Raw genomic sequence first — 13913 nt, 5'->3', positions numbered from 1 at the left:
GCGAGGAACTAAAGGCACATTGTTTTCAGTCGGGATTCAAGGTACAAATAACTCTCAGCCCTTGCGAATGCTAATCTGTTAACTGTTGCCACACTGTCTGCCTAGTCCTCCAGTATCTCAACACACATCTCTGCTGGAATCCTCACCAGCCGGTTACATTTGTAAAGAGAGTCAGGGCGTCCTGTGCGTAATACTAATCAGTCTGTTTTGAAATATTTGTCAGCACAACTTCATTATGGAGCTCAGGAGAATACAAGGAGGCCAATCTGCCCCTCAACCCTATCCCTGCCACTCAGTTCACTTGTCCACTCCTTTTCTTGCCCAGCAAGGAAGGGTACGTCGTCAGTAAAGGTTTTCCCTGTCTGTACCCAGCAGCCGTTTACAAAAATATAAAACTATACAACACCTATCCTTCCTGTGTCCCCGTCCTTCCTCCTCCCTCTCGCACTGCTGAGAACTTCAAAGGTGGTGCTGTAGGGACAGCAGGTCTTCAGAAGTCTGGAAGACAGAGGAGGGAGAGAGAGCTAGCTGGCTGGCTGACTTAGATCACATTCTCCTTCAAAACGTTTGCACACGAGGTGGAAGGGGCTTGGTCAGAGCATTTCCTTTCAGGGGAAAGGAAAAGCATCTATGCTCCTTCCTCAAGCTGCCAAAAATTGAGTACCCCCTCAGTTGGGTGGGTCCCTCTGAACCTTTCGTGGGTCTGTCAGGAAACGTTCAGTCCTGGATAAGGTCACAAGGGCATAAAAAGTAGGATCGGGGTCAAATATTATGTTCTTGCAGATTGCTCCACCGTTCAGTAAAGCCATGGCTGATTGGATCCCTGACCTCAATTCTAGTTTACTACTCGTTCCCTGTAACCCTTGACTTCTCTGCGCCAAACATCATTCCAACTCAGCCAAGATTATCTTCAGTGACTCCAAATGCACACCGCTCAAAGTTAGAGAATTCCAAGGATTCACCTTTCTCCGGGAGAAGAACTTTTTGTTTCATCTTTATCTTAAATGGGTGATCCCTAATTCTGCAATCTTGATTCTTGATGGTTCTTGATACCACCATGAGGGGAAAGGTGCACCCTCTCACGCCCTTTCCCACGGGGAGCAAAGTCATTAGTGAATCTGGAATGATATTCGCTTGTTAAACTTTTATTCCTGGAACTTTGAAGTCAGAGGATGGTCAAGGGGCCACTTCAATTAAACGACTGGCCCGTTTCCTTCCAGAGGGGTCATTTTCATCAGCACACCGAAGAGCCCTTTAGTGAAGGCTCGGGAATAGTTAAAGTGAAAGCCTTCTCAGAATTGAAATGGGTAAGCTCCACTGGGTTTGGCATAATCATCAATAGGACTCAACTCAGCAAAGAGCGTGCTATTCCGTTTAATCTCCAGGGTGAGCGGCTCTGTGTAACAGGGTTTGACACACTCTTTCAGACAGCCACAAGTTACCCTGCGCACATACAGGCCTGCTGTTAATGCATGCCGCAAAATGAGTGGGAGTGAAGCAGGTAGGATTGAAACCCATGCTGTTTATTGTTGTTTTATCATGTGCTTTTTGCGACCAGTAATGGAGGGCTTGTCTTGTGGCCAGAACAGAACTGATGTAATTCATGTAGTTTCACTCAGCTGAGCTGTTAACACTTTGCTCCGCAGACTAGAGTTACATTTCTTCAGCAAAGTTACGCCTGCAACTGGGTCACTGCAATAAAAAAGTGTGTTTGGTCGTGCCTCTTGCTTACTTGAACCTTACCTCACGGAACTTTAGTGCCGCAAATATCAAGGGAGTTCTCAGCTCTTGCAGGGAAGAGGTGTCTTTCAGCGCCAAAGGAATTATCTGGACCTGTCTCTGATTTTAGAGGGACAATCATTTTTAGAGTTTACAGTTCTCACGGCTTTAACCAGAAAGTCGTCATGTGATGCAGTGGAATGTTTCAGTGAGTCTCACGGAGCTCAATCGATGAAGACAAGGAACCGTTCTACCTGCTGCCTGCTGAAGCCAGCTGGTGGATGGGACGTGAGAGCAGGTGTCTGTGAGTAGGTCGCCAGCGTTCACTGAGCGGGACGGGGATGGGGACCTGACGCGGGCCTCCGGGCAAGGAGTGAAAGACAATTGAAAGTAATGCAAAGATTGTTCAACAGTTGCATTAGTCAGTAGGTACACTTGTAAACACTAGTCAGGAAATACAGACCCCATTGTCCTACTGCCTGTGTGTTGTGCCTATGCACCTGTATATGGGTGTATGTGCATTGTGTGTGTGTGTGTGTGTGTGTGTGTGTTTTTCTGTGTATATGTGTAGCTGTATACAATGAGGATGCACTGATGTATGTGCCTGAGTATGTACCTGCGCGTAGGTGTATGTTATTCTGCGTATATGTGTGGCTGTGTGTGTGTGTGTGTGTGCATACATGTAAATCTGTGACTGTGTCTATGAATAGGTGTTTATTTCAATCTGCATATGTCTATCTTTCTGTGCCTGGATGTATATGAAGTATCTCTATTTGTGTGTCTTCCTCTTCATTGTTTTTTTCTTTCAAGGTGTTTCATTTTCTTTCTTTGTTTTGTGGCTGTCTGTGGAAAGACGTTTAAAGGGCTGTATACTGCATAGATATAGCGACGATGACTGTACTTCGAATCTTCGATTGTTTGAAGTGTGGGTGCATGCATCTGTGTTGGTGTGTGTGTATCTGTGTAAGTGTACAACTGTGTGTGTATCTGGTGTTGGTGTGTGTGTATGTGTTTAAATGTACACTGTGTGGTTGGTATGTACATATCTGTGCAAATATACGACTTTGTGTGTGCATCTGTGTATTGATGTATGTGAATATGTGTAAATATATACTCTGTGTGCATCTCTGTGTTCGTGTTGTGTATCTGTGTAAGTGTGTATTGTGTGAGTGCATTAGTATGTCTGTATTTGTGTAAACATACGACTGTGTCTGAGCATCTGTGTGTTGGTGTCTGTGTGTTACTATGTAAATGTATATTATATGTGCATCTGTGATTTGTTGTGGGTCTGTCTGTAAATGTGTGACTGTGTGTGAGCAACTGTGTGTTGGTGTCTGTGTACCTGTGTATATTTGTACCATGTGTGCATCCATGTGCTGGTGTCTATGGATCCGTGTAAATGTGAGCCGTGTGTCCATCTGTGCATTGGTGTGTGTCTATCTGTGAAAATGTATATTGTGTCTGTGCATCAGTGTGTTGGTGTGTGAATATCTCTGTGTTTGACTGTGTGTTGGTGTGTGCCTATCTGCATAAATGTATGAGTGCTTGGGCACGCTGGTGTGTTTGTGTGTGTGTCTCTGTGTAAATATATACTGTGTGTGCACCTGTGTTTTAGTGTGTGTGAATCTGTGTAGATGTATAGTGTGTGTGTGCATCTGTGTGATGCTGCCTGGCCTGCTGCGTTCCACCAACATTTTGTGTGTGTTGCTTGAATTTCCAGCATCTGCATATTTCCTCGTGTTTGTGTGTCGGTGCATGTGTCATTCTGTGTAAATGTGTACTATGAGTCCATCTGTGTTTTGGTGTGTGTGTATATCTGTGTAAACGTACAACTGGGTGTGCATCCATGTGGGACTGTGCGTCCCTGAGTAAATGTATACTGTATGTATACATTGTCTATTAATGTGTGTGTATCTGTGTAAATGCACAACTATGTCTGAGCATCTGTGTGTTGGTGTGTGTGTATCTGTGTAAATGTATACTGTATGTGCAACTGTGTGTTGGTGCGTTGGTATCTGTGTAATTGAATTCTGTGTGTGAATCTGTATGTTGGTATGTCTGTACCTGTGTAAATGTTCAACGGTGTAAGTGCATCTGTGTAAATGTATCCAGTGAGTGCACTGGTGCTTTGGTGTGTGCATATTTGTGTAAATATATACACTGTGTTCATCTTTGTGTTGGTGAGGGTGTATCTGTGCAAATGTATACTGTATGCTGGTGTGTGTGTGTACCTGTGTAAATATATGACTGTGTGTATGCACAAGCATCCTGTCAGTGCTTTGGTGCATTGGTGTGTGTGCATGTGGTTCTGTGTGTTGGTGTGTGTGTATCAGTGTAAATGTACAGAAGTGTGTGTGCATCTGTGTGTGTGTGTATCTGTGTAAATGTACAACTGTGTGTGCATCCCTGTGTTGCTGTGTCTGTATCTGTGTAAGTGTGCACTGTGGTTGTATCTGTGTGTTGGTGTATATGCATCTGTGTAAAGGTATACGGTTAGTGCATTGGTGTGTGTGTATCTGTGTAAATGTGTGCACTGTGTGTTCATCTGATATGTTGGTCAGTGTGTATCTGTGCGTACATCTGTGTGTTGGTGTGTGTGTATCTGTCTAAATCTACAATTGCGTGTGCGCATTGTGCGGGAATCTGCGGAAATGTATGCTGTGTGTGCATCTGTATTGGTGTGTTTGTGTGTGTGTGTGTATCAGAATAAATGTAGAACTGTGTGTGCATCTGTGTGTTGGTCTATAGGTATCTGTAAATTTATACTGTGTGTGTGCATCTTGTGTTGGTGTGCCTGTATCTGTGAAAATCTACTACTATGTGTGAGCATCTGTGTGTTGGTGCGGGTACATCTGAGTAAATGTATACTGTGTTTGTGAATCTGTGCACAGGTGTATGTGGATCTGTGTAAATGTACGACCATGTGGGCATCTGAGTGCTGGTGTGTGCATATCTGTACATACAGTATACAGTACACAGAACACAGATTTATACCGTGTGTGCATATCCATGTGTTGGTGTGTGTTTATCTCTGTAACTGTATACTGTGTGTGAATCTATGCAATGGGTTGTGTGACACTGTAAATGCATCTGTGTGTTGGTGTGTGTCTTTCTGTGTAAAAGTATACAGGTACTGTGTGTGTATCTGTGCATTGGTGTGTCTGTATCTGTGTAAATGTATGACTGTGTGTGTATCTGTGTCTTCATGTGTGTGTGTATTTGAATAATTGTACAACTGTGTGTGTGCATTGGTGCATGGGTATGGGTGTCTGTGTAAAGGAATACTGTGTGTGCATCTGTGTTTTGTTTGTGTATGCGTGCAGCTGTACAAATGTGTGTGAATCTTTTTAAATGTGTAACATTTGAGTGCATCTGTGTTTTGGTGTGTGTGAATCAGTGTAAAAGTATATAGTGTGTGCATCTGTGTCTAACTGTGTGTGTATTTGCGTAAATGTAAGACTGTGTGTTGGTGTGTGTATCTGTGCAAATGTATACTGTGTGGGCATCTGTGTGTTGCTATGTGTGTCTCTGTGCAAATGTGTGTCTGTGTGTGACACTGCATCGGTGTGTGTATATCTGTGTAAATGTACACTGTGTGTTTGTGTGAGTGTATCTGTGAAAAAGTATGACTGGTGTGTGTTCTGGTGCATTGGTGTATGTGTCTGTGTAAATGTATACTGTGTGAAACTGTGTATTAGTGTGTGTGAATCTGTGTAAATGTATGCCATGTTTTGGTGTATGTGTGTATCAGTGCAACAGTACAAATGGTGTGTTGGTGTGTGTGTGTCCATGTAAATATATATTGTCTGTGTGCATCTGTGTGTTGGTGTGTGTATCTGTGTGTTGGTGTGTGCGTTTCTGTAAATGTATCCTGTGAGTGCATTGCTCTGTTTGTGTGTGTGTATCTGTGTAAATGTATAGTGTATCTGCATCTGTGTGTTAGTAAGTGTGTATCTGAGTAAATGCATCTGCATGTGCATCTGTGCTTTGGTGTGTGTGTGAATCTGTGTAAGTTGTATACTCTGTGTGTGTCTGTGTATTGGTGTGTATGCACTGTGTAAATGTATACTGTGCACTGGTGCATCTGTGCGTTGGTGTCTGTGTACCTGTGTAAATGTACAACTGTGTAGATGCATATGTGCATTGGTGTGTGTGAATTTGTGGAAATGTACACACTGTGTGTGCATTTATTCATTGGAGTGTGTGAATCTGTGTTGATATATACAGTGTGTGTGCATCTGTGCATTGGTGTGTGTGTAGCAGTGCAAAAGTATGACAGTGTGTGTGCATCTGTGGGTTGGTTTGTGTGTGTCTGAGTAAATATATACTCAATGTGTGTATCTGTATGTTGGTATGTGTTTATCTGTGCAAATGTATACTGTGTGAGCATCTGTGAGTTGCTGTAGTTGTGTAAATGTGCAACTGTGTGTGTGCATCTGTGTAAATGTATCCTGTGAGTGCATCAGTCCATTGGTGTGCGAGTAACTGTGTAAGTGTATACTGTGTCTGTATTGGTGTAATGGTGTTTGTGAATCTGTGTAAATGTGTAACATTTGTGTGCATCTGTGTTTTGGTGTGTGTACCTGTGTAAATATATACTGTGTGTGTGTACTTGTACATTGGTGTGTGTGTATCTGTGTAAATGTACAACCGTGTATGTGCATATCTATGTTGGTGTGAGTAGCTGTGCAAATGTACAAATGTGTGTGCCCATCTGTGTGTTGGTGCGTGTTTATCTGTGTAAGTGTATACTGTTCGCATGCATCTGTGTGTTGGTCTGTAAGCATCCGTGTAAATGTGTACCTGTGTTTTGACTGTGTGTATCTGTGGAAATGTATACTGTGTGTGCATCTGTGTTCTGCTATGTATGTATTTGTGTAAATATACAAACTTGTGTGTGCACCTTGTGTTGGTTTGTGGATGTATCTCATTGTAAGTGTACAAATATGTGTGTGCATCTGTGTGTTGGTGTGTGTATTTGTGTGAATTTGCGACTGTGTGTGCATCTGTCTGTTGGTGTATGTCTATCTGTGTAAATGTAAGACTGTGCACAGGTGTGTGTGTCTCTGTGTAAATGTATACAGTGTGTGCACATGTGTGTTGGTGTGCATATCTGTGTAAATCTATGGCTGTGCGTGTGTATTTGTGTATTGGTGTATGTGTATCTGTCTAAATGTCCAACTGTGTATGTGCGTCTATGTACATGTACCACTGTGTGTGTGTGTGTACCTGTGTGTGTGCGTGTGTGTGTGTGCACGTGTGTGCGCGCATCTGTGTGTTGGTGTGTGTGTACCTGTGTAAATGTATACTCTGTGTGCACCTGTGTGTTGGTGTGTTTCTATATCTGCGTTAGTGCATACTGTTTGTTGTTATGCTTCTCTCTTTATGTGTGAGCACATATTTGTGAGAGGATCACACGAGTTCATATGTAAAAATTCCCAGTGTTGAGTCCTGTGTAGGAAAACCTGGGCCAGCCTCTCAGTGCAGAAGTGAATCCAAGGGCAGGTCACCAAGAGCAGGGAAATGAGATCAGGAGGGCAGAATTCTGAAGAGAATTGATAGGTTCTCAGAAACAAAGCAAACCTGTGTGTTGCTTTGAAGGGTAAACAGTTAATCTGCCTGCTCCCTGCAGATGCTTGAGCTGGAGCGTATTGATGGGGCCAGCATGCCTCTGATCCATAAGCCAATGTGTGGAGGCACTGCACATGTGACAGTGCTCTCCACGCTGAGGGGCATTTCCAGTGGTTTGCTGCATTCGTCTCCAGTCACCTCATCATAGGAAGGATGTGGAAGCTTTAGAGAGAGAGAGAGAGCAGAGGAGATTTATGAGGAGAGATTGAGCGAGATAAGGCTTTTCTCTTTGTGGTGAAGGAGGATAAGGGGAGACTTGACAGAGATATATCAGATGTTGAGGCATAGATGGAGCGGACAGCATCACCACTTACACTGCTACTAGAAGGGAACATGTTTTTAAAGTGATTGGAGGAAAGTATAGAGGGGGATGACATAAGCAGGATTTTTATACAGAGTGTTGGATGCACGGGGCGTGCTGACAGGGGTGGTGATAGAGGCAGATACGTTAGGGACATTAAAAAGACTCTTAGACTGGCACATGGATGAAAGAAAAATGGAGGGTTATGTGGGAGGGAAGGGTGAGGTTGATGTTGGGGTAGGTTGAAAGGTCAGCAGAACAAGCTACTGTTTGTTTAGGATGGTGGGATGGAGATACGTCTCTAGCAAAGGAGGTGTAAGGTGCTCCTTCCCTCCGCTAGCCTGCAGGTCACCCTTGGGCAAGGTGTAGCACCTGCTTAGCCCCCCTCCCTCCCCCTCACCGATCAGGGTCAGGTGTAACCATGGGAGCAGGTGGTGGACGGTCGTACGAGCAGCCAGTGCATATCACAAGTCCTGGTTATGCGACCACTGACGCCAGGCAGACAATCCCTGAAGAGTGTTGATAATGGTTCTGATCACCCGTCTTGACACTGCCCAGAAGGTGGAAACGGCAAACTACTTCGGCAGAAAAATTTGCCAAGGACAATCATAATCATGGAAAGACCTTGATCGTCCACATCATACAACATGGCACATTATGAATGAACTGTCTGATTTGTTATTGGCTCATATTCACAGAGAGATTCATCATGGAAACAGGCCCTTCTGCCCACTGAGTACATACTGACCATCAACTGTCCATTTGCGCTAGTCCTATATATTTCCCTTCGTGTTAATTCGCCCCACATTCCCATCAACACCACTAGATCCCACAACTCTCCTACACACTAGGGACAATCTGCAGTGGGCAATCAATTAATCAACCAGCACGCCTTTGAGATGTGAGACGAAACATGGGGAGTGTTACTTACAGATGGTGCAGCCAGTATAGACTGCAAGGTCCAATCCTGACATCGGGCGCTTTCCGTGTGGAGTTTTCAAGTTCAACTTGCGACTGCATGGGTCTCCTCTTCGGCATCCCAGACACGAGCAGGTTAGGAGGTTAATTGTGTGTTGAGGATTGTCCCTTAATGTAAGTGAGTGGGGGGGGGGAATTATTGAGAATGCAGGGAGAATTTTATGAAATTGATTAGTGTAGGGCTAATGTAAAAGGGTAGTTGATAGGACTAGATTCAGTGGACACGGAGAGGGTGGTTCCTATGGTGGGAGAGTCTTAAACCAAAGGGCACAGCCTCAGAATAGAAGGATGTCCATTTAGAATAGAGATGAGGAGAAATTTCCTGAGCCAGACGTTGGTGAATCTGTGGAAATCATTGCCATGGATGGCTGTGGATGCTAGGTCATTGGGTATATTTAAAGCAGAAATTGCCAAGTTCTTGAAGGGCACCAAAAGTTACAGGGAGAAGACAGAAGAATGGGGTTGAGAAGAATAAATTAATCAACCATGATAGAACGGCAGAGCAGACACGATGGCCAAATGGCTTAATTCTGCTCTTATGTCTCTTGGAGTTATGGTTGGTGTGGGCTGAAGGGCCTTTTTGCCTGGTGTATGCTCTATGAGTCTTAAGAATCTGGCAGTGGAGAGTGCCCATATCCAGTCTGGAGCCAGTTCCAACAGATGACAGGATGGAGTGAAAGGAGGGGATGGCAGGATGAAGGATCAAATTGGAGATGCAAAAGGGTGCAGATGCCGGAATCTGGAGCAACACACAATCTGAGTCAAGGAGAGTTTGTGGGAGGAAAGGAAATGGTGACATTTTGGGTTGAAGAGAGCGGAAAGGCAAGATGGCTGACACAGCCAGAGGAGGGGTGTGGCAAGTAAGGACTCTGCGGTGATTGGTGGATTGAGGAGGGGTGTAAAGTGATGGGCATGCAGTGCCATGTAGGGGGGTGGAGTTAGGAGATGATGGCAGGGGAATGATAGATGGAGGCAGACAAGAGGGGAAAGAAGGAAAAACAACAAATGGACACAAGATCCTGGAAATCCAGAGTAACACACAAAAATTTGCAGAAATTCAGTATGTCAGGCAGGATCTACGGAGAGGAATAAACAGTCGATGTTTCGGGCTGAGACCTTTCATCAAGACAATAGACCCACTCAACAACAGATGCAACAAGGTGGGGAAGGGAGAGTGCAAAAATGGAAGACGGCTGCCGGAGGGAGGTGAGCAGGAACACCAGTCTGATAAGTAAAGGAGGTGAGAATAGGAACCATTAGAGGTGATCGAGGGTGGCAGGTGGAGATACATCTCTACCCAAAAGGGGTGTAAGGCATTGCTTCCTTCTGCTAGCCTGCAGGTCACCCAAGGTGTGGCACCTGCTTAGCCCCCCACTGATCAGGGTCACTTGATACCATGGGAGCAGATGGTGGACGGTCGTATGAGCAGCTGGCGAATATCACATCCTGGTTATGTGACCACTGATACCAGACAGACAATCTCTGAAGTGTATTGACAATGGCTGGGGTCACCCATCTTGTATAGACACTGCTCAGAAGAGGCAATGGTAAACCACTTCTGTCGAAAAATTTGCCAAGAACAAGCATGGCCATGAGACCATGATCGGCCGCGTCATACGACATGGCACATAACGAATGAAGAGGAGAAAGGAAAGGTGAATGACAGTTGGAAGCAGATAGAAGATCGTGGGTGGGAGGCAGGAAATCTGTGTTTGAAGGATGGAGGAGAGGAAGATACTAAGATTGTTGTGGGGAGCGCTGTGAGGGAGGGTTGGAAGGGGAACAAAAATAGGAGGGAGGATGATCAAGTAGGGGGAGGAGGGAAGAAATGGGTGTCAGGGGAAAGGGGGTGCTGTTATCCAAAACTGGAAAGCTCAATATTCATTGGGTTGTAGGTGGAATATAAGGTGTTGTTCCTGTAGTTTGCATTGGGTTTTATCCTGGCAGCAGAGAGGGTCAAGGATACGCAGGTCAGTGCGGGAGTTCAAAGTTCAAAGTAAATTTATCATCAAAGCGCATCGATGTTACCTTGAGATTCATTTTCTTGCATGAAAATAAAGAAATACAATAGAATTCATGAAAAACTATAAATAGCAAATGACAAATTGGGAACCAACCCACTCGTTGCCTTGAAGTCCTCTCCCATCACTCCCCATATCCTCTCTCTGCTGGCCACCTCTCCTTTCTGATGCAGGGCAACCACTTCTCTCCTCCCACTGATGCTGCTGGATACACAGTGTTCTGGATAGACCATGCATCACTGAGTGATCAAGTTGTTTGTTTAGAATGTCAGTCACTCTCAAAGTCCAAAGTAAATTTATTATCAAAGTACATACTTACACACAGAGGCTAATTTATGCCTGCTCAAATCAACTATCTAATCAGCCAATCATGTGGCAGCAACTCAATGCAGTAAAGCATACAGATATGGTCAAGAGTTTCAGTTGTTGTTCAAACATCAGGATGGGAAGGTAATAAGATCTAAGGGACTTTGAGTGTGGAATGATTGTTGGTGCCAGATAGGGTGGATTGAGTATCTCAGCAACGGCTGATCTGGGATTTTAATGCACAGCAGACACTTGATTTTGCAGAGGATGATGCAAAATTCAAAACATATCAAGTGGGTGGCAGCTCTGTGAGGAAAAAAAAGCACCTTGTTAATGAGAGAGGTCAGAGGAGAATGACCAGACCGGGTCAAGTTGACAGGAAAGTGACAGTGATTCAAATAACCACGTGTTACAGCAGTGGTGTGCAGAAGAGCATCTCTGAATGCACAACATGTTGAACCCTGAAGTAGATGGGCAGAAGACCACGGTCATACACTCTGTAACCTCTTTATTAGGTGCAGGAAGACCCTAATAAACTGGCCACTAAGTGTTTATGTCACCATAGACCACCTTGTGATTCATTGTCTCTCTTCATGCAGTCTGACCCTACCGTGCAGTCCCAGCATAATAAGTAGAGTTAAACATTTCATAATTAATTTGCAAAAGAGTGAAGCAATTGGACCTTGGGCTTGCCCTCTGTCACCACTTTCAGAGAGCATTCTCCAAGACAGTGGAGTTGTAGGATTGGTTAGTAATCAGAGGAAGTGAAATTCCTGCCCAGAAGAATTAGTTACAATTGCTTCATAGTCAGAATGTTGCACTTGTAGCTTAGAAGATCCAGCAGACTTAGAAGTGATAGGTAAACAGTGGGAAAGAGGGCACAGCAAGACTTCATTCCTGGGAGTACGATGGAGCTATAATTTGATTCAGGCCTGCACTATGGAGGGATCATTGATAGAATTAAAAGCCTGTTTAATGGGATTAACCTTTCCAGGCTGAAGTAGAGCACATGCCGGTAAACACAAAGGAAACAGAAGTAAAGCCCCTAGCCGAAAGTTTGGTGTAGTCCATCGAAACAGCAGGACTGTAGCCTGGATCACCTGCAGATTGCCGGGACCGTAGAGACAAATGCCAAAACCCAGCTGTGGACTCTTGAAGTCAGTGCCAGAGATGCTAAAAACCACAATAGACAGCTGTAGCATTGGCGGTAAAGTAGTTTTTTTTCAGTTTTGTTCGAAAATGCAAATCATTTCAAGGTGGACAAGATTCTCCGAGCACAACACACACAAAACGCTGGAGGAACTCAGCAGGTCAGGCAGCAGCTAGGGAGGGGCATAAACAGTCCAAGACCCTTCAACAGGACTGGAAATGACGGGGGAAAGAAGCCAGAATAAGAAGGTAGAGTGGAGGGGAAGGAGTACAAGCTGGAAAATGTTAGGTGAGGGAGAAGTTCAGAGGGTGGGGGAGGCAGGTTGAAGTCAGAAGCTGGGAGGTGCTGGGTGGAAAAGGCAAATCACAGAAGAAGAAGGAATCTGAAAGGAGAGGAGAGTGGACCATGGAGGAAAGGAAAGAGGAGGGGCACCAGAGGGAAGGGACAGGCTGGTGAGGAGAAGTGAAGGTGAGAGCCACAATGGAGAACGGAAAAAGAGAAAAATACCAGAAGTTAGAGAAATCGATGTTCATGCCACGTGTGTGTTAGAACTCCAGTCTATTCTGAGATTGGCCTGCATGGGCAGGCATAGCCCCGAAGGGTTTTTCAGAACTGGTTGGACTCTCTTGTTATTGATCACTGACTGCACATGCTCCCAATTAATGTTGGTTTATTTAACCCTGCTTCCCGTACCTTACTCTGCTGTTTTAAGGTGTGATCATGTAAGTAACAAGAGATAGTTGGCTGTCTTCCCTCTGTGTTTTTTATGTCTGCTTACTGCCTGCCATTTCCGGATCCCATTTGTGCACTAAGATCTTGGATTACTGAATTTGTGTTTGGAATACTGCACTTATGAGTTGACTGGTTGCCTGATCTTGGCTAAAAGAAAGCAAACCTTACTTTGGAATCTGCCCATCAACTCCTGTCTGCAATTGGGCTCACTCACACTCCTCAGTGGTAGAGTGCTGCACTTTCAACCCAGCGACCTGAGTTTGATTCCCGATTTGCTGGTCGAAAGCTGTTTCTTCTGTGTCGGCCATTGATCGGCCTGTTTAAAAAATATGCAGCTGCCCTTTCCCATTGGTTGTTTCGTGTGCCACATCACCAGTGTCCAGTTTCAAGCACCTTGGGTATAAGAATAGCACATGCAGGAGGCTTGGTCTCTTTCCTTTGGGCCCAAGGTCCAGTCATACTGACATTGCAACCAGTGCCAAAGGACCATTGGGAAAGTACGCTCCAGATTCAGGAGGCCCTCCCGCACTCTTAGCTAAGTATCTGTTTGTTGAAAGTTTAGTTTTGTAGTTTGTATAACTTGATGGGGGGGTGGGTGGCTTAAATGTTTGGTCAAATCTTTTACAGTTTGTAAATGAGTGATTAATATGCTTATTTATAATCAGTGTCTCTGTCTCATAGAAACATAGAAAATAGGTGCAGGAGTAGGCCATTCGGCCCTTCGAGCCTGATCATCCAACTCAGAACCCTGTACCAGCCTTCCCTCCATACCCCTGATCCCTCTAGCCACAAGGGCCAAATCTAACTCCCTCTTAAATATAGCCAGTGAACTGGCCTCAGCTGTTTCCTGTGGCAGAGAATTCCACAGATTCACCACTCTCTGTGTGAAGGAGAACTCCACAGATTCACCACTCTCTGTGTGAAGAAGAATTCCACAGATTCACCACTCTCCGTGTGAAGGACACAGAACCCGTGAACCTGCTTCCACAGTACACAAGCTCAACTATGTGCCTGCTGGCTTTTGCAGAGTCCGTTCCAAGGGTTTGGTACAGGAGTAAACAGCAATGGAAGCTTG

The 13913-nt window shown here is 44.7% G+C and overlaps 1 protein-coding gene across 6 annotated transcripts in view; it reads left to right on the top strand.

The window, feature by feature from the left end:
* The first annotated feature begins 1372 nt into the window (after window positions 1–1372).
* The window catches only part of LOC134351052 (electrogenic sodium bicarbonate cotransporter 4-like), a 134417-nt gene continuing 121876 nt past the window's right edge, over window positions 1373–13913 (top strand). For 5 of the 6 annotated variants that reach the window (XM_063057064.1, XM_063057067.1, XM_063057066.1 and 2 more), the window contains exon 1: window positions 1849–2023. In XM_063057064.1, the coding sequence (XP_062913134.1) occupies window positions 1951–2023 (73 nt within the window). In that variant the 5' untranslated portion in view covers window positions 1849–1950. Of the gene's footprint in view, window positions 1502–1848; window positions 2024–13913 lie in introns of those variants that run through there. The other variant, XM_063057063.1, reaches the window with a different exon arrangement.

Source organism: Mobula hypostoma, chromosome 8, assembly GCF_963921235.1.
Source record: "Mobula hypostoma chromosome 8, sMobHyp1.1, whole genome shotgun sequence".
NCBI classification, from domain to species: domain Eukaryota; kingdom Metazoa; phylum Chordata; class Chondrichthyes; order Myliobatiformes; family Myliobatidae; genus Mobula; species Mobula hypostoma.
Note: the sequence above shows the minus strand (reverse complement) of the source record. Positions and strands in the feature narration are given on the sequence as shown.